This window comes from Cygnus atratus, chromosome 5 (assembly GCF_013377495.2).
Source record: "Cygnus atratus isolate AKBS03 ecotype Queensland, Australia chromosome 5, CAtr_DNAZoo_HiC_assembly, whole genome shotgun sequence".
Taxonomy (NCBI): Eukaryota; Metazoa; Chordata; class Aves; order Anseriformes; family Anatidae; genus Cygnus; species Cygnus atratus.
Window position 1 is genome coordinate 41,497,998 of NC_066366.1, and position 17,360 is coordinate 41,515,357.

Consider the following 17,360-nt stretch of genomic DNA (forward strand, 5'->3'; position numbering starts at 1 on the left):
TGGTATAATTAAGAAAATGTCCAAACTTTAATAGAGCTTTTATCCTGTGGTGCCTTACACTGGTGCAGGCTGCAGAGAATGGCTGAACTCAAATCCCTGTAGGCTAGGCAGCATAGTGAAAATAACACTTCTCCTCTGCTAATCATTTCCTGTCCTTGGGAAATGTCCCTACATGCTAATAACCTTTGTGCTAGCACATTCCTTTACAGCTGTTGTAGGAAACTTTGGGAACACATCAGACTTATCCCCATACTACCTCTTTGCTTGCTGCAGACTCACCTACTACACGTATCCCTGAAATAACGGCATGCTGACTCTTTCAGAACACATCCGCCCCTTCCAGGCTATCACAATTGAAGTTTATCTTCTCCACGTCCAGCCAGGAAGAGGGCAACCAACCAACCAACCAACCTGAAATTTGACACAGTGTAAAACTGTACAGGTCAAAAACAATATCCTTAATTTTCTTCTCTCAGTCCAAGTCACGTTTCTGTAAGCTAAAAGTAAGTATTGTCATGAACATTTGAAGGCCACGCTTAGTCAAGCAAGGACTGAGGAACAGTTGTAGGATTAGATCTGTTTTACTTGGTTTTCAGAGCAACGCTAGTTTTAAAAGACTTATTGGAGTACAGAGTTAACTAGAATTGTCCCTATGCAAATAACTTCGCTTGAGTTAAGCTACATTGAATGAGACTGGAGGAGAAAGAAATGGATGCTTATGGTAGTATTTGATAGAAGTCTTTTTCACGATGGGGAGGTCAAAGGCACAGCAACATGATGAATTTGGGGAACGTTTGCCAGCAGAATGCTCATTGGATAGACTTCATGAAAATACATGTATGTCACATGAACCGTTGGTAGGAGTCCAAGCAAGTATGCGTATTTACAAGAAACTTTAAGAAATAAGAGACTCAGCAATCTGCCTTGCTTGTTCTAGTAACCTGAAGAACCTGTTACTAGGAGGCATAAGGAACTGCTCAAGAAGTACACTTCTTGAGGGTTGGAGGATGAGCAGCAGGGAAATCCATCAGAAATTTTTTGTAAATTGAGTGTAATCAGCAAGACAGAAAATCTTGGGTATTAATGCAAAGCGCCTGATGAGAAGAGGAACTCAGGACAGGGAAGGACAACCTCAGTCATCAAGTCCAACCCCAGCAGTCCCCAGGGAACCTGCATATCAGACACTTAGTTCAGGGGAAAGCATGTACTCCATGTGCACCATGTCATCCCAGCCTCAGATCCAACTTGCAGTAGGTCAGAGGAGGGAAAGATCATTATGTGCATAATAGGAAAGAGTTTGGTAAGTGAGAACGCTTTGATGTTCCTATGAATGCAGAACTCCGCCGGTCCAAACCAGAAGATAAATTCCTGCCTGACCCAACTCTGGTACTTGATTTAAACCTGCACGCAAGTTAAGATAACAAACAGATGCCGGCAATGTTTCTCAATAACTCAAAAATTTCCAGCTTCCCCCACAACATCCTCTCTTTTGCCATAGCCAGTTCCCAAAGCTTCTCAAGACAGAAAAAACAGTCAGAAAATCCACCAAAAAAAGTCTGAAGTTATGCAACGAATGGGAGAAAATAATTTCCATTCTTTTCTGGGGGCCAGCAGAAGGCCCAAGATTGCTGCACCATTATCACCACCAAAGTGAGGAAACTTAAGCTACTGATCCAAGCTGTGACATGTTCTATTTGAGGGATAACTGAAATGTGGTAGAACAGCAATTAGGAAGAGCATGAGCCATTCAAAAAACTAAAACAGCTGAATGACATACATTAATAATGTTACAGACTGTAAAGGAACAAGAAGGCATAAGATGGACAAAACAGGGTTGCTTTAGGACAAGGTAATGTTGGGTAAAGCCAATAATAATCTTGGCTGGGAGGAGCCAATTCTAGTGCAGCCTAAAATAGATATGAGTATTGACAAAAACATCTCTCAGGCTATTTGGAAGCTACACTTAAATTCAGCCTCCCAGATGTAGCTCAGAAAATGCTTGCTACGGCAAGTGGTTGAGTACGTGTATTTCTTTGTAAGAGGAAGTAACGGATTTCTTCATGGCATTGAGTAACCACAACAAATGGAAAGAATATTGGAAGAGACCTGCCTGCATGAAGTAACCTTGAATAAACCGATGACAAGAGAACTCAGGAGGATAAATCAAAGGATCTTTGCCACAGAAGTTTTCTATTTTGAAATGACAGGCTTTCAAAGCTTAGTCAGTGAGTAAACTAGGCTAAAGGGCTTGGGGATATAAATGTTACATGTAGGATTTGGAAGAGACATGGGTAAGAAGTGCAAATGCTATCAGGAAGTCATATTCACTGTAAGAGAAATCATATAAAGGAGCCCTGCAGACAGAAAATGATCGATAACCACCTCTAGACAAAAGGAGAAAGTGGTATGTGTTGAACTGAGGTGGTTTTCCCAAAGATTTGTGTCTCATAATCAAGTTCAAACTGAAGTTTTTCTGGGAAATTCTCATTTGTATGGTGCACCTGTGTTTTCTGAGCGGGCAGGGTTGCTCAGTGCTCCAGCCGTGAACTAGAGCTGGAACATCAGGACAGCTGCTCCGGTTTTGGAAGGACAGAGGGCAGCAAAGCAACCCAACAGATTTGCTGCCGTGATGTGTGAAGTGATTTTACACATCCACCGCTCCATCCTCATTATCGCCACTCAGGCTTATCGCCACCGCGTCCCTCTGAAGTGAAACAAAACCGTTCGTTATTTCTGCACATCCCCCCGAACCGCCAGGGCCGGGTCTCCCCCCACCCCCGCTCCCTCCCCGCGCACACAAAATGGAGGCCGCTCCCCGCTCCCCCCCTCCCCCGCCCCGGGCAGCGCGGCGCTCTGCACTCGCCTCCCGCCCTCTCACCGTGCCCCGCCGCCCGCCTCCCGCAGGCGCGGCGCCCCCCCGCCAGGCGGCGCCCGCGGCCGCTCTAGCGCGGCGCTCCCTCTCTACTGCCCGGGAGGACGGCGCGCCTCCCCGCGCAGGCGCCCTGGGGCCGCCCGCCCCGCCGCCGCCGCCGCCGCCGCCGCCGCGGCCTGGGGAAGGAAGCACCGCGCCGCGCTCCGGCCGCCCCGCCATGTACCCGGCCTGGGGCTTGTACGGCGCGGCGGGGCACTACCCGCCGCCGCCCACCTCCATCCCGCCGCCGCCGCTGCCCATGCCTCCCCCCAGCGTGCCGCCGCCCGCCGTGCCGCCGATGCCGCTGCCCAGCTACCCGCCGCCGGGCCCCGCGCCCCCCGCCGCCGCCGCCGCCGCCCCGCCGCCGCCGCCGCCAGGCGGGACGTCGGGGTTCCTGAGCCTGCAGGAGCAGCACCTGGCGCAGCTGCAGCAGCTGCAGCAGATGCACCAGAAGCAGCTGCAGTCCGTGCTGCTCGGGCCGCCGCCGCCGCCCCCGGGGCCGCCCCCCCCGGGGCTGCCGCCGCCGCCGCTGCCGGGCTCCTTCGGGGACTGGCAGCAGCAGCAGCCGCCGCCGCCCGTGGCCGTGCCGCCGGTGCGCAGCTACCAGAAGCAGTTCGCACACCGCGAGCCGCCGCCGACGGCCGCCGCCGCCGCCCCGCCGCCGCCGAGCCGCAAGCGCGACGGGCAGGAGCCGCCCGGCGGCCACGGGGAGTGGGGCGAGCCCCTGCCCTCGTCGCCGGTGCCCATGGACATGGAGCTGTCGTCGCCGCCGCAGTCCCCGCAGCCCGCCGCCGCCCAGCCCTACCTGCCCCCCGGGCAGCCCTACCTGCCGCCTCCCCAGGCGGAGCCCTACCTGCCCCCCGGGCAGCCGCCCCCCGGGCAGTCCCCGCCGCTCCAGCCCTACCTGCCCCGGCCGCAGGCCTCGCAGCCGCCCCCCTCCTTCTCCGAGCCGCCCCCCTCCTACCTGGAGCCGCCGCCGCCGTCCAGCGCCGCCCAGCCCTACCTGCCCCCCGGGCCGGCGTACCTGGCGCCCCCCCAGCCCTACCTGCTCCCCTCGCAGGCGTCCCCTTCCCAGGCGGCGCAGCCCGGCCTGGCGCCCTCCCTGCCCGCCCCCAAGGCGGCCCAGCAGCACTTCACCCCCCCGCCGGCGGCCCTGGCCCTGCCCGAGGGTCCCCAGGGGGGCGGCCAGGAGAGCGGGGCCCCCCCCGAGCAGCACGGCGCCCCGCAGCCCGACCCGGCCACCATGACCCCCCAGGTGAGGAAGGCATCGCCCAGCCGCCCGGGGAACCAGCCCGGCTCCCCGCTGGATGTAATTCCTCCAGTGGGTCCGTCGGTCTCTGGAGAATTGTTTCCCAAAGCACAGCACGGAGGTGAAACGCACCGAGCCTTCGCTGACTTCATCTGGTCCTCTGTAGGATGCTGCAGAGCTGCTTGCTCGTGGCGTGTTGCAGCGCCCTGTTCTGCTCTTGTTTTCAGTAATCTCTGCACTTGGCTGTCCTTTGGGGACCGTGTTTGGTTGCTCTGACAGGTACAGAGTTGTGGCTGTTCACCCTTACCAGCTACAGATAAAGCTGCAAAAGTGTTTCTGCTGTGGTACCTCGTTGCCTTTCACTCTCTGGAAATAAGTTTTGTGCTGTGCGTTTGGTCCTCCAGTATGAGGTCGCATAGGGCATGTGAGAGTGTCCTGTTTTCGGCTTAAACCGCAACAGAGAGAAGTGTTCTGAAATGCTTTTTTTGGCAAAACATACTTTTATGGCTAAGGCTGCCTACTTTTATGTGTACGCTAGGGCCAAGATGACCACAAAGTGCACATGTGCTTAACATCCTAGATGGGAGCACTTCCTCTGCAGGTGATGTGCCTGTCCTTACACACTAAGTTAGGGACAGTTCACCTGTTGAAGGCCGAGTGTGGACAAAGAGGCATGCAAGCTGGGGTCCTCAGCTATACAGTTCCTTCAGATTCAGAGGCTTTTGCAGGGTTTTAGGATCGGCTTGTAGAGATCCAGTTGCAAGAACAAAGCCTACATACATGCTCTCAGGAGTTTGATTGATTTGATTGATTTTATTTAAGCTCAAAATACATGTACTTTTGGCAAATGGATTTTAGGATTCCAATTTGGAGCTAAGTCTGCAAAAATCCTATTGCGTCATGTCAAAGTTGCTGACGTTTTAAATTTGTCAATCGTTGGGACACCTTTTAATTTGTATCCATTCAAATTTCATACCTATACATAGATGCATTTGGGAATGTACCATTTTTAAGTTTGTACCATATAGCTGATCCCTGCCTAGCAAAGTGATTCACAGATTTAGTTTTATGAAGGTTTTGAACAGTATTAGTTCCTGTCTTACAGTGGTAGGAATGGGACTCTTTTTTTTTAATGCCAAAACCTTGGACAATCAGACGTTGAAAGGGATGATAATTTGGTATTGAGGCTGCTGCTGAGTTCTTAAATTATTAAACTCCAGATCAAGCACCGAAGTAATTCCTCCCCCATTGTGAAGCCAGAGATTTCGTAACTGCTAAGATCTTTTTCAATTCTTCCTCAGCAATTCTGTCCTTCCCAGAATAATCACAATTAATGTGTTATTTAAGCACACACAGATGGAGCAGAATGCTGCTGAAAAGCATCTCCAAAGTTTATGTTGTCTGTTTCATGAGTATTTGTATAAACAATTTGTATCTTACCTAGTTTTTAGTCTCTTACACAATTCAGCGTTAATTCAAAAGGAATATGGTACTTTGCTGGCCATACATTTGATAAAATTTTGACTGTCTGGCTGTAATACAAGACAGGATTTGGGGCAACAAATCCTTACGCAATAGGAATAGCGAACGCAAAGCAGAGCGAGGCTTTCTTGCTAGCGATTTTAAAAGCTTAGCAGGGACCGTAACTCATCATTTATAAAATCCTATTAAGCTCTTTTTTTTAATGGTAATTGAAAGCAATTCTTTCAGTTCTCATCCAGCAGTAGCAGCGGCTGCAGCCAAAACAGATCAGTGTTTTTCTCTTAACAAAGGAAACGCTATGCAATTTGCCATTCCTGAGTATTCTGCTATTTCCCTTTCATGTGTGAAATAAGGTAATTCTCTTTGCTGGGACAGCATTGAGAGTTTAGTGTAGCTTTTCCCAAGTATACAGTCAGGTTAGGTTTCTGGCTTCTTGTGTTTCTCTGCGGTTAGATACGGCTTCTGACAAGTTCTGTTCAAATGCTCGTGGCATTTCGTTAATGCTCCATCTGATGTTTGCACGCCGTATGCTGCTGTTTATTTACAGTAGGAAGCAGATCTGAGCGGGTGCAGCTGTACCCATAAATATATATTTATATACTTCTGGTAAAGCTACCGCAGCTTCACCGTGTCACCTTTCAGCAGCCTGCCGCGCTCTCTAAAATCCCTCCTCTATTATTTTGAGCTAGTCTTTCGGCATGGCTGGGCCGATATCGCCAGCTGGGGACTGTGAGGACTTACGGAGCCAAGCAGAGAGGTAGCAGTGAACATGACACGTTACTGTCATTTCCCAGCCTTTGTCAAGCTTGAGTTCGTAGCCATTGTAATGTGCAGAGAACTGGCTGCATTGAAACTCCGCCGCAGAGCAGATTTGTATTGCTCGGGGTTGTGCTTTAGGTGGCCGGGGCTGGCAGTGCTGGTCTCGGTGGTGTTTGTGTGATGCCGTAGGTAGCTCTTGGTCAGCCAGAGATGGAAGAAGGCTCATGTCAGTGCTGCTGTCTGCCTTAGATATAGGGCTTGCCATTGAACTTGAAGAATTATGAAGAACTCGAAGTTATCTTGAAGAGATAAGTGCTCAAATAACTCAACGTTTTTTCTACGTGAATACTTCTGTTTTCTTCAGACTGAGCTATAGAAACCTGTGTTTCACTTTTCTCTCACTTTTCAGTTACAGCCTGCAGTGCGTGTGTTTCTGACCTTGCTGTGAAAAGTATGTGGCAGGATATTGTTGTTTAAAGCTCTTTCTGTGAATCGCTGGTCTTATTGGGACTTTTAGCCCTTATCTGATTCGTTAGAATGAGGAGAAAATGAGGTGGATCTCCGGACGAAGAGAGCTTCATGGCAGTCAAACAGGTGCTTGTCCGTCATTCCTCTGGAAGCATAACATCCAGCCCTGTCGTGTTAAATCCCCTTACGATGCCATTTGAAAGGGATAAATGTAATCATCTTTTGTGTAACTGGGGAGGGACGTATGCTCCTCCCTGCTGTTGAAACTTACCCTCATTACGGCTTGTTGTTCAAGATGCCTGAGAGGTTCCATGCTGCAGCGTGAATGCACGTCTTCCACCCATGAGAGCTCTTCTGAGTCACGTTCTTGTTAAAAAGACCCTTGGCCGAAGTCACTGCAGGATCACTGTGAAGTCCAAGAAGCCTCTCCTTTCGCTGACCTCATCTCCAAGTTGCAGTTTTACCGAAGTGTTTTTAAAAGATACATCTGTGTGTTTGTGTCTGCTAGGCTATTAGCAGTAGAAACCATCACTCCCGTTTTGAGTGTGAGGCAGGCTTTTGGAGGAAGCTTGTGCTTCTTTTAAACCCGCTTAAAGATAAATTGAACAGTTCAGTTTTGAGCAATCACATCAGACAACACCTACGACTGCTGTTATCACACTTACCCAAAAGGCAAGGACATCTTAAAATATTCTTTTCTGTTTGTGAGTAGGCTCTTTAGAGATTTCTTTTCTCAACAGTGCATGCTTGGATGGAAAGGAAGGACAGAAGAATATGAAAAAGATGTAGAGTGGTCACAGATCCTCAAAGGTGGTAGAGCTGACACGAGAACATAAGAATGGTTGCACTAGGTCAGACTAAAAGTACAGTGTTTTACTGTTCTCTTTGACAGTGGCTAAAAGCAGAAGCTAAGAGAAGAGTTTAAAAATCAAGTGTATTCTACTCTAAAGTACAGGAGCTGCCCTAATGGTGACCAGTGTCTTTATTTTTAAAATCTGGAGAATTTTATTCTATGAGCTTATGGAGCTGTGTCTTGAATCCATGAGATTTCATCACTTGCGGTATTCTCTGGCAGGGACTTGCGTAGCACAAGGCCGTGTCAGGTGAAGAGCTGCCTCCTGCCAGTTCTTAGTCTGTGTCCTGCTAGTCCGATCTGATGCCTGATACCTCTTGCATTAGAAGAGAGATTAGTTGGTTCCTGCTTGGCTTTCTTTAAGGTGCACTGTCCTGTAAGTGTTGAGATGCTCCTCATTAGTCATTTGTTCTTTATGCTGGTGGCAGCACACGGTGGTTTGAATCTATTTTCATGCTTCGGGAGTCTCCTAATTCTAGCCTGAAGTATTTAAAACTGAAAGCTGAACTGCTTCTTAGATGGGTAGTTCTTCGGGTGCAGCCATATCTGTTTACCTTTTCAGCTGTTGAATGTTAATCAGGATTCAGATAATAAATAATCCTCACTGTTCTTTGGCTCTGATTATTCTTTTTCCTTTCCAAACCTTTATTCAAATCTCTCCACCCCAGTTACTCTGCCATCATTTTCACTCTACTTCTGTTCTCTGTTCACGCTTGTCATCCTTTTTGAATGTTTCAAACTTTTTCTTTTTACTGCTCCCTTGCTCGCATTTGTTGTCCTTCATTTTACCTAAGTTAGTCTCAAAACAAGTACATATATTTGTTAGGAATAAAAAGCACTAAACTTAGTAAGTGTGGTACCTATTACATGCCTGTAGTACTTTGACTTATTTGTCATTTTTCTGCTTTTAATTGTTTTCTTTAGTTGTAAGCTCTTTGGAGCAGGAAATTAAGTGAGGCATGGTACACACCACAGTGGTGTCTGAATTTTGATTAACTCTTTTGACCTGCACTGCAGTGCTGTTGATAATGAAGTGAGTTTTTCCCTCAAAACAGATTTAAACATCTTTCTAGTGTATGTTTCTTCTTCATGATTCTAGCAACTATCATGAATTTCATGTTTTTTTTCCCGTGGAAGCTGTTTTTCTTAGAAAATTTCTATCTGTTGTAGGAACAGCAGCAATACTGGTACCAGCAACACCTGCTTAGCCTGCAGCAAAGGGCAAAAGCCCATGCACAGGGACAGCAGCAAATGAAAGGTCCGGGAGTAGGGAAGGATACATCTGAACAGAGAGCAAAGTCTGAAGAAGGGAAAATGAGTGCTTCAACACAGCAGTCTGAACCTCCTCCGCTGAATGAATCCCTGCCTCCAGCTTCCAAAGAAGACGAGTCTTCTCTTACCTCCACTGAAACTCAGGTAGGCTTTGCAGAGAGATGCTGCTGTGTTGTGTTGTGCTACATGGGACAAAACAGGAAAATATTGCCATCAAATTCTCATGCATACTGTGTAACAATAACTAAATATGGTAAAACAACATTAAAAGAACATTTGTTAAGGCTGCATCAGTTTAAAAAAAAAAACGCATCTCATATGCAGATTTATATAGTCACCCACACATGCACCAAGCTTGGCTCACTCACGCTTTCCTCAACGTTGTCATCTTTGTCTATGAGAATCACATTGTGATACCTAAGTGCGAAATCAAGTACTTGGTAGATACTTTTAGACACGATATTTTATTCTTCTCTGTCAGTTTCAGTTCTGTCTCCCCTTCTCCCTGTGTATTATAGTTTGTCTGAAAGCCAAGAGCTTTGTGCAGACTATTTAGTCAGAGTGCTTAATGATAGTTGCTCCATAATGGATGGAGGTCACGGCTTTGATGTTTGAACAGGTTACTGTAAGGTGGTAGATTACCCTGCAGGATGTGCTTTGCTTTCAGTTTACGATGTGCAGGTTCCTACAAAGTGGTAAAATGATGCATTTGGAATTCCTTTACCTCATCATGAAAAAGCACTGCTGTCTCACTGCATTTGCTGTGAGCAGCACAGAACAGATCTGCTTTAATCTCTTACCTACAGGTAAGTTTCTGTATGTATGAACACCCTAATCCCCCTCAGCCTAACATTTAGGTCAGACTGTACAAGAATAAAGGAAATATCTTCCAGCAATTAGGGGTGGCCAGAACACTGAAATACAGGGTGGTAAAATAAGGAGTGCTGAGAAAGTTCCTGTAAACTGGGTAGCAACCCAGTGTTCTCTTCTGACAGAAGTCTCCCTTTATTTATAATATTTGCCTATTTCCCTAGCTCAATATTGATCCTCCTGATGATCCGGAGGAAGATTTGAGATTGCAACAGTTGCAAGCAGCAGCAGCTCAATGGCAGCAGCATCCCCATCACCGAGTTGGATTTCAGTACCAGAGGATAATGCAGAAGCATGCCCAGCTGCAGCAGATAGTACAGCAGTATCAACAGATCATGCAACAGCCTCCACATTTACAGGTGAAACACTAAGGAGATGGTATTTGATATACTTTGTGAGTGACCTAACATTCATGGTTTGCTGCAAAATAAGTAGTTGAATACTTTGCTGTGGTTGGTCCATTTGTCCAGCTTCTCTTTCTGCATGTGCAGAAGTCTATATCCCTTTTCCTACTGTCATTCAACTTCAGAATGAAAAAAAAAAATTGAGAGGTGCTGATGAAGCTTTGGTAGGATGAGAAATATAAGACTGTATGCTTGTCAAACGATTTTCAGACATACCTGAATGATACAGGAGCAAAGCTGAACACAATGTTGAATTTACTCAGTTTTGACCATTTTACTGCTGGAGAAATTCTTCAGGAGAAAGGTCAGTTACACAGATGATGGTGTGAGGTAATTTGGTAGCTGTGTTCCCCTCCCTTTTTTTTTTTTTTTTTTTACAGTATCATACAGTATAAAAATGTGTACAGTGATGGTGTCTTAATAACGGATTCAGATAATTATATCACTGTTACAGCCTTTAAGGTAGAAGCTGATTGCTTTATTAGTTGAGTCAGCTTTTTATGGTTTAAGCATTCCTTAAGTGGTTTGGGCTGTCGGGTTTGTTTAAAAAAAATCTTGAAGTGTAAACCTAAAAATCTCAGAACAGATCAAGACCATGCATATTAGGACCTGTGTGTACACATAAGGAAACGCTAACTGCTGATAGAAGCTGCACTGTGTAAATTATGATCTAGTAAAAGGTTAGAGGAAAATTATCTCTGACAGCTGAAGCAACTCTTTGTAGATTAATAGAGTTAGAAACTGAAACCTTGAGAAATAGTCACATGCTGCATGTATTGCAAGTGTGAAGATTGATTTGTGCTTTCATGGCTGTTGTAATCATGCAGTAATAATAGAGCATGGAGGCCTTTGGTTATATTTTTCTTTAGCTTTCTCCTTTAAAAAAAATAGTCTTTTATACTAAATGTTTGCCCTCCAGTCATGCAATGTGTAAATTGACTTTAGACATCACAGTGTTTGCTTTTGTTTCACTGTAGTTCTTCCTCAGGTTTCTGCACAAGTCAGAAGTTGTGATGTTACAAGTGATACTAAAATGCGTGGCCTTGAAGATAACTAAGATGCTCTTTTGAAGTTATTCTCATATTCTCCTTGCAGACAATGTCAGTGGAGATGCAGCTGCGACATTATGAGACACAGCAAAAACAGTTCCAGCAGCTTCATAAAGACTGGGAGCGGTCAATGAACCAACAGTGGCAGCATCAGCTTCAAACCTACCCTCACAAAGATCAGCTGCAAGAGTATGAGAAACAGTGGAAAGCATGGGATGAACAGATGAAGGTCACTCAGTCCCATCTGCAGGAGAAAGTGAGCTCACTCCAAAATTTGAAGAACCAGTACCCTGCAAATGTTTCACTTCCGCCTCCATTTGTTCCATATTCTCAAACGGCTCCAGGTGGCATTCCTGTTATGCCTCCAACTTTACCTCCAGCTACACCTCCACTGGTCCCTCCACCTCTGTCTTCTGTATCTCAGTTATCTAACTCCTCTGTCCCTTCAGGATCTAGTTCGCAAAGCAGTCAGTCTACTGAAACACCAAGGCCAGCTCTGCTTCCTACCCCTGGTACCTATGCATCAAAAATAGCTAGCTCACCTGTATATCCAACTTACCATTCTCAAGTAAGTTCATCCTTCAGCTCTTCAGACCATGGAAAGTCTCAAGTTCACCATAATAAACAAAATGTCTCTATTTCATCTGAGCAAGGATGTGGGGAACTGAAAGCCCCTTCTGCACTGTCTTCAACACATACCCCTACCATGCAGGATAAACCAGTGAGATCAGGTGGATTGCTTCCAGATCCTCCCAGATCAGCACGTTTTGAAGGCCCCAGAGGTCCTAGGTAAGGATATTTTTATCGATTTATACACATTCAAGGCTAGCACCCTTTTGGTGGTATATTAAGAAATGAAGCATTATGCCTTATTCTCAAATTTTCCTGAGGTCGTGTAAATTGTGCGTTTGATGGAGTTTTGCTCTTAATGTGTGTACACCACGTTCTGTATTTATCCGATTAAAGCAAAAACAGGTAAATGCTGTTCACCCGAGCGTTACCTAGAGTCAAATACTTTTCTCTAGTGAAATGCTTAGGCACACTGCTCCCTTTTCTTTTTCAGAAATGTAATATCCATTTTTTGAAAACAGGAAAGATGCTGTAAATATTTGATAAATCTTTACTGTCTTTAGGTTAACGATAAATCACATTTGAAAGAATGACCTTTTATGAGAAGCCATATAAATTCCCAATGTTTGATTTGTGGTACTTGGAATTCAGTTTAGGAATATATAAAGCAAAAGTGTTGAGGGAATGTTTTTAAGTCACTGCTGTATGCAATAGCACTTTAATGTGGACCTTCTGTAAGGAATTCAGGAGAGTGTTCAAATACATATTCAGTTGAACATGCTATGATAATCGAATTACCAGACATTTAGATTTTTTTTTTTAAAACAACAAAATTTATTCTTTGTTTGCAACCCAAATCCATTTACAGCAGAAAGAAATTAAAGATTCAGAGCTCTTCACCGGTACTTTAACTTCTAGCGTGGGAGAGTTCTGTAACTAGACGATTGCCCTATTTGCTGCACTTTTCAAAATGGCTTTCTGATAAGAGAGAGGTGATGTTTGTCTTGCATCCAAATCAGTGTTTTTCTACATGTGCAGCATTACTTTGCATTCAAACAATTATAAACAAGAAAAAGAAGGAGAGGTGAAGATTTGTGCCTTAGTCTAATGGTAGGATTCTTGTTGTTTTGCATAACATCTGATGGTCTTGGTCTTTATCTTCTTGTGAGGTGTACTTTTATTCAAATTTAAGTCTGCGTTTTGTCAGGTGGATGACCTACTGTCTCAATGTAAAGTTACTTTAAAAACCAGTGTTCTATGTCTTTTATGTGGTTTTATATCTGCGATATGGTTTGATATTCCTTTTGGACTTTTTTTTTGTTATTGTTTGTTTTTCCATGGTTGACATGATATCAGGTTGCAAAAACATCTGTTCTGTCTGGTCATTAGTTTGCGACTGATTGCTGTGATGCCTAGTGAACCAAAAAGCAGCGTTATTCTGTTGAATTGTTTCTATCCTTGCATACTCCGCTAGATTTTTACAGTCATATCTTCATGTTCACTTCCCTTCTTTTTGATTCTGAAGTGAATCATTCATAAATAGTAATTCATGAAGTACAAGCAACATATTTGAATTTTTATAACTTTGAATAATTTTCTGTCTCCCCATGGGTTTAAAAAGAGCATCATTTCTGGTCCTGGGGGTTTTTTGGATGTGCAGTTCTGCAGACTGTTTTCAGTGATTTGCTAGTGCGTGTCTTTTATACATGCATTAGATTAGAGCTCAGTGCTGTGTGGCCATTGACTATGGATAATCAGAAATTTCTAGAAAGTACGTACAATGGCTTTATTTTTGAGCCCCCTTACATTAAAATATTTCAAAATTTTTAAAAAAGGATTTTTTAAAATAACACTGTAACCTTTGTGCATTCCTATATTGTAATTGCATGACTATTCTATGGTTTTATCAAAGCTGTTCCAAAAATCTGTTTACTGTTTGTTCTCAATATAAGCAGTAGAAAACAGAGCTGTAATAAATTTTTAATTGAAACTGTGATAAATTTAAAATATTGTGTGTTACCTGGTGGTATTGCAAAGTCCCAGGTAATGATTAGACATACAAAAAGACACACTCCCACCCACCACTTTTTAGCAATTAACATTTATCAAGAAACTCTGCAGAATTCCCTTAAACTAATTTTCAGAATCTTGGGGATGAAGTATGTCTTACAGTATCCAAACTTTTCTTCTTGCTATATCTTATATGTAGAAGTTGGTCCTTCAAATCTAAGATATCTTGCTACTGCATTTTCTATTTTTTTCATTCTGTTCATCTCGACCACACACACCCCAAACAAAAGGCAGTTTTGTTCCAACAGAAAATGTACTTTCTACTTTTTCTACTGAAGTGTTATCTTACTAGGATTATTAAAATTCTTTGAGGTTGTGTAAATGAGCTCATTTGGTATATTGCTCACTGAAACATTAAATTCTGCAAAGAGTCAACTGCTGCTGGTAACTAGGCAATAATGAATTAATATCCAGTGAGAGACAACTGTGAATCCCAAATATCCAAGCAATTTAACTTCAGGAACAGTGCTTCTGCACTGGTTCAGGAACAAGTTCTACGTTTAGTGTAAAATGAATTTGATGTGTTGTAGTCTGTTATGTAAATCAATATTTGAGCATATGCCTAAAGGTTGTTTTTTTGACTAGATGAGCCTTGCTAAATATGATTGCATAAATTATTCTTTATGCTGGTTTGCCGGACTTATTTCCTAGTCTTCAAGCAAGAGTAGAAAAGGATAAAAGTGATGCAATAAAAATGTGTGTGTTAGGCATATTGTCTTGCGTAGAACTGGACAATATCACAGCTCGCTGCACTTTCTGTGAGGATATATATTTATAGATTTGTCTATAAGGCCTTTGTCATCGCAGTTAGGTAAGCTTGTTGCAAAGTTTTTAAACAAAAGTTCAACAGCAGTTGTTGTTTTCAACAAAAAGTCAAAGCTTTTCTCCATTGAGTTTGCAAGTTTTTTTCAAGGTGAGTTTCAATCCTGAGATACTTAAGCCAAGTTTCCTTTTTAGGGTTACGTTGTTTGCAGGTGGCTTAGACTGGTCTTCGCTGGGCAGTGTTGAGGTGGAGAAGGAGGTCTCTGTGCTGCTGCACTGGTTCAAATGGATCTGATCCTAAGGCACATTAGGACGCATCAGTTAAACAGAGGGAGTGTGAAACTGGTTTTTAGACAAGTTTTATTTGACATGTTCATTTGAATAAAACTGCTGTTATTTCATGCGCAGATTTGATGGACCTCGAGGAAGAGGATACGACAAATTTGAAGGCTCGAGACCAAGAGGGCCCCGTTTTGACTCCCAGCGCTCAGAAGGACACAGGTCGCGTTTTGACCGACAGAACACTGATGGACAGCACACGAGTCGATGGGGAACTATCCCACGTGGACCAGCAGCACAATTTTATACTTCTCAAAATACATCACATGCACATGGTTCCCGACCAAGTGGTCCACGGTGGAGGGGGCCCAGGCCTCCTTTAGGACAGCAGCAGTCACAAACAGACTCACGATCAGAAAACAAAGAGCCTTTTACAGACATGGGTGGCAATCAGCAGGCTGGAAGTAGAACGCAGTCTACTGACGTGACAAGTACAGGCTCCGTTGAGCCGAGTGAGGACCTCACCAGCACTCAACAGGAACCATCTAAAAGTGAAGTCAAAGAAACTACTTCAGATCCTCCTAAGAAGTGGACGTGGAGTTCACACGATCCCAACCAGCAAGTAGAAGACTCCAAAGTAACTACTCCACCTATCCAGAACCAGACTTCGACATCCCTTTCTAGTAACTCTGGAGCTTTGCAGTCAGGTGTTGCAAGGCCGGGAGGTGCGGTGACCCCTGTAACAGGAAGCCAGGATTTGAGTTCCTCAGAGAGCCAGCTGCTTGGTTCGGACAGTACGCAGGGCCTGCCTGGGCCAGAAGGCAGAGGGAAAGGGCCATTTATGCATGAAGACAGAGGCAAGGGACCAGGAAACAGAGGAAGGGGGCAGGGCAGGATGGATGATGGCCGGGGCAGGGGGCAGGGGGATGGCCGTGGCTGGGGAATGGGCCGTGGCAGGGGCATGGGCAGGATGGACGGGCGAGGAATGGGCAGGATGGACGGTGGCCGGGGAATGGGCAGGATGGACGGTGGCTGGGGAATGGGCAGGATGGATGATGGCCACGGCCGAGGAATGGGCAGGATGGACGAGGGCCGTGGCAGAGGATACGTGTACAGGGGCAGGGGGCAGGCTAGGCAGGCATCTATCCGTGGCAGGGGGATGTTCAGGAGAGCGGGCAGCAGGGAGAGGATGGCAGACAGGCGGTCGGGCAGCAGGGAGAGGATGCCCGACGGGCGGTCTGGCAGCCGGGAGAGGACGCTGGGTGGCCGGTCAGACAGCAGGGAGAGGGTGATGTCTAGCCGAGACAGGGAGCTCGCCGGGCGGACAGGCAGCCGGGACAGGGCACAGCGGGCGGGCAGCAGGGAGAGGGGACCTGTCAGGCGGGCGGGCAGCAGGGAAAGGGAGCCCATGAGGCGGGCGGGCAGCAGGGAGAGGGAGCCCATGCGGCGGGCAGGGAGTAGGGAGAGGGTCCCTGTGAGGCGGGCGGGCAGCAGGGAGAGGGTCCCTGTCAGGAGGGCAGGTAGCCGGGAGAGGGGTCCTGTCCGGAGGGCAGGTAGCCACGAGAGGGGACATGTCAGGAGGCCAGATAGTCGGGAGAGGGAAGCAGGGAGGTCTGACGCGGGCAGTATAGATAAACCAATTCACCTAGGAGACGATCCTGACAAATTGCCTCCGTACCATCGAGATGATGCACTCAGGGGTTCTTGGAGTCATGAAGATGAGGGAATGCAGGAGGAGTTTCCTTTAGATAGTAGGGATGACCTTCCTCTGGAGCATGAGCGGTTGGATGACTGGGAAAGAGAACGATACTGGGGAGATCACAACTCTGATTATCAAGATGATTCTGTAGATCCATATGATAGAGATGACAGGTTGCAATCTCACCATTCATTGCCTCCATTATCTCCCCTACCACCACTACCTCCTTTATCATCTGATCACGACAGACGAGATTCATGGTGGGATGACTGGAAAAGGCCAAGGGAGAGGGAACTAGAGAGAGATCTAGATAGGACGGGAAGATCCACAGATATTTATGATCAAGATGTGGACAGAGAATGGGATAATAGAGACTGGGACATGAGACCTATGGATGATAGAGAAATGGGGAATCGTGACCTAGATATCCCCCCTCTCCCACCATTACCACCCCTCCCACCTCTGGATAGATACCGCGAAGATAGGTGGAGGGACGATAGGAACAGAGATCACTATGACAGAGACCTCCGAGACAGGGGGGAGCTGAGGATTCGAGAGTATCCAGAGAGATACGACACGTGGCGGGAGAAGCAGGACTACCTTCCTGAAAGGACTGACTGGGAGAGGGAACGCTTGACGGATAGGTGGTATCCAGATGATGGA

At 46.0% G+C, this 17,360-nt stretch overlaps 1 protein-coding gene across 1 annotated transcript in view; it reads left to right on the forward strand.

Moving 5' to 3' along the window:
• Positions 1-3,089: 3,089 nt before the first annotated feature.
• The window catches only part of YLPM1 (YLP motif containing 1), a 38,802-nt gene continuing 24,531 nt past the window's right edge, over positions 3,090-17,360 (forward strand). Inside the window, exons 1-4 of the mRNA XM_050711133.1 lie at positions 3,090-4,166; positions 8,893-9,138; positions 10,029-10,223; positions 11,364-12,106. Of these exons, the coding sequence (XP_050567090.1) occupies positions 3,090-4,166; positions 8,893-9,138; positions 10,029-10,223; positions 11,364-12,106 (2,261 nt within the window). The remainder of the gene's footprint in view (positions 4,167-8,892; positions 9,139-10,028; positions 10,224-11,363; positions 12,107-17,360) is intronic.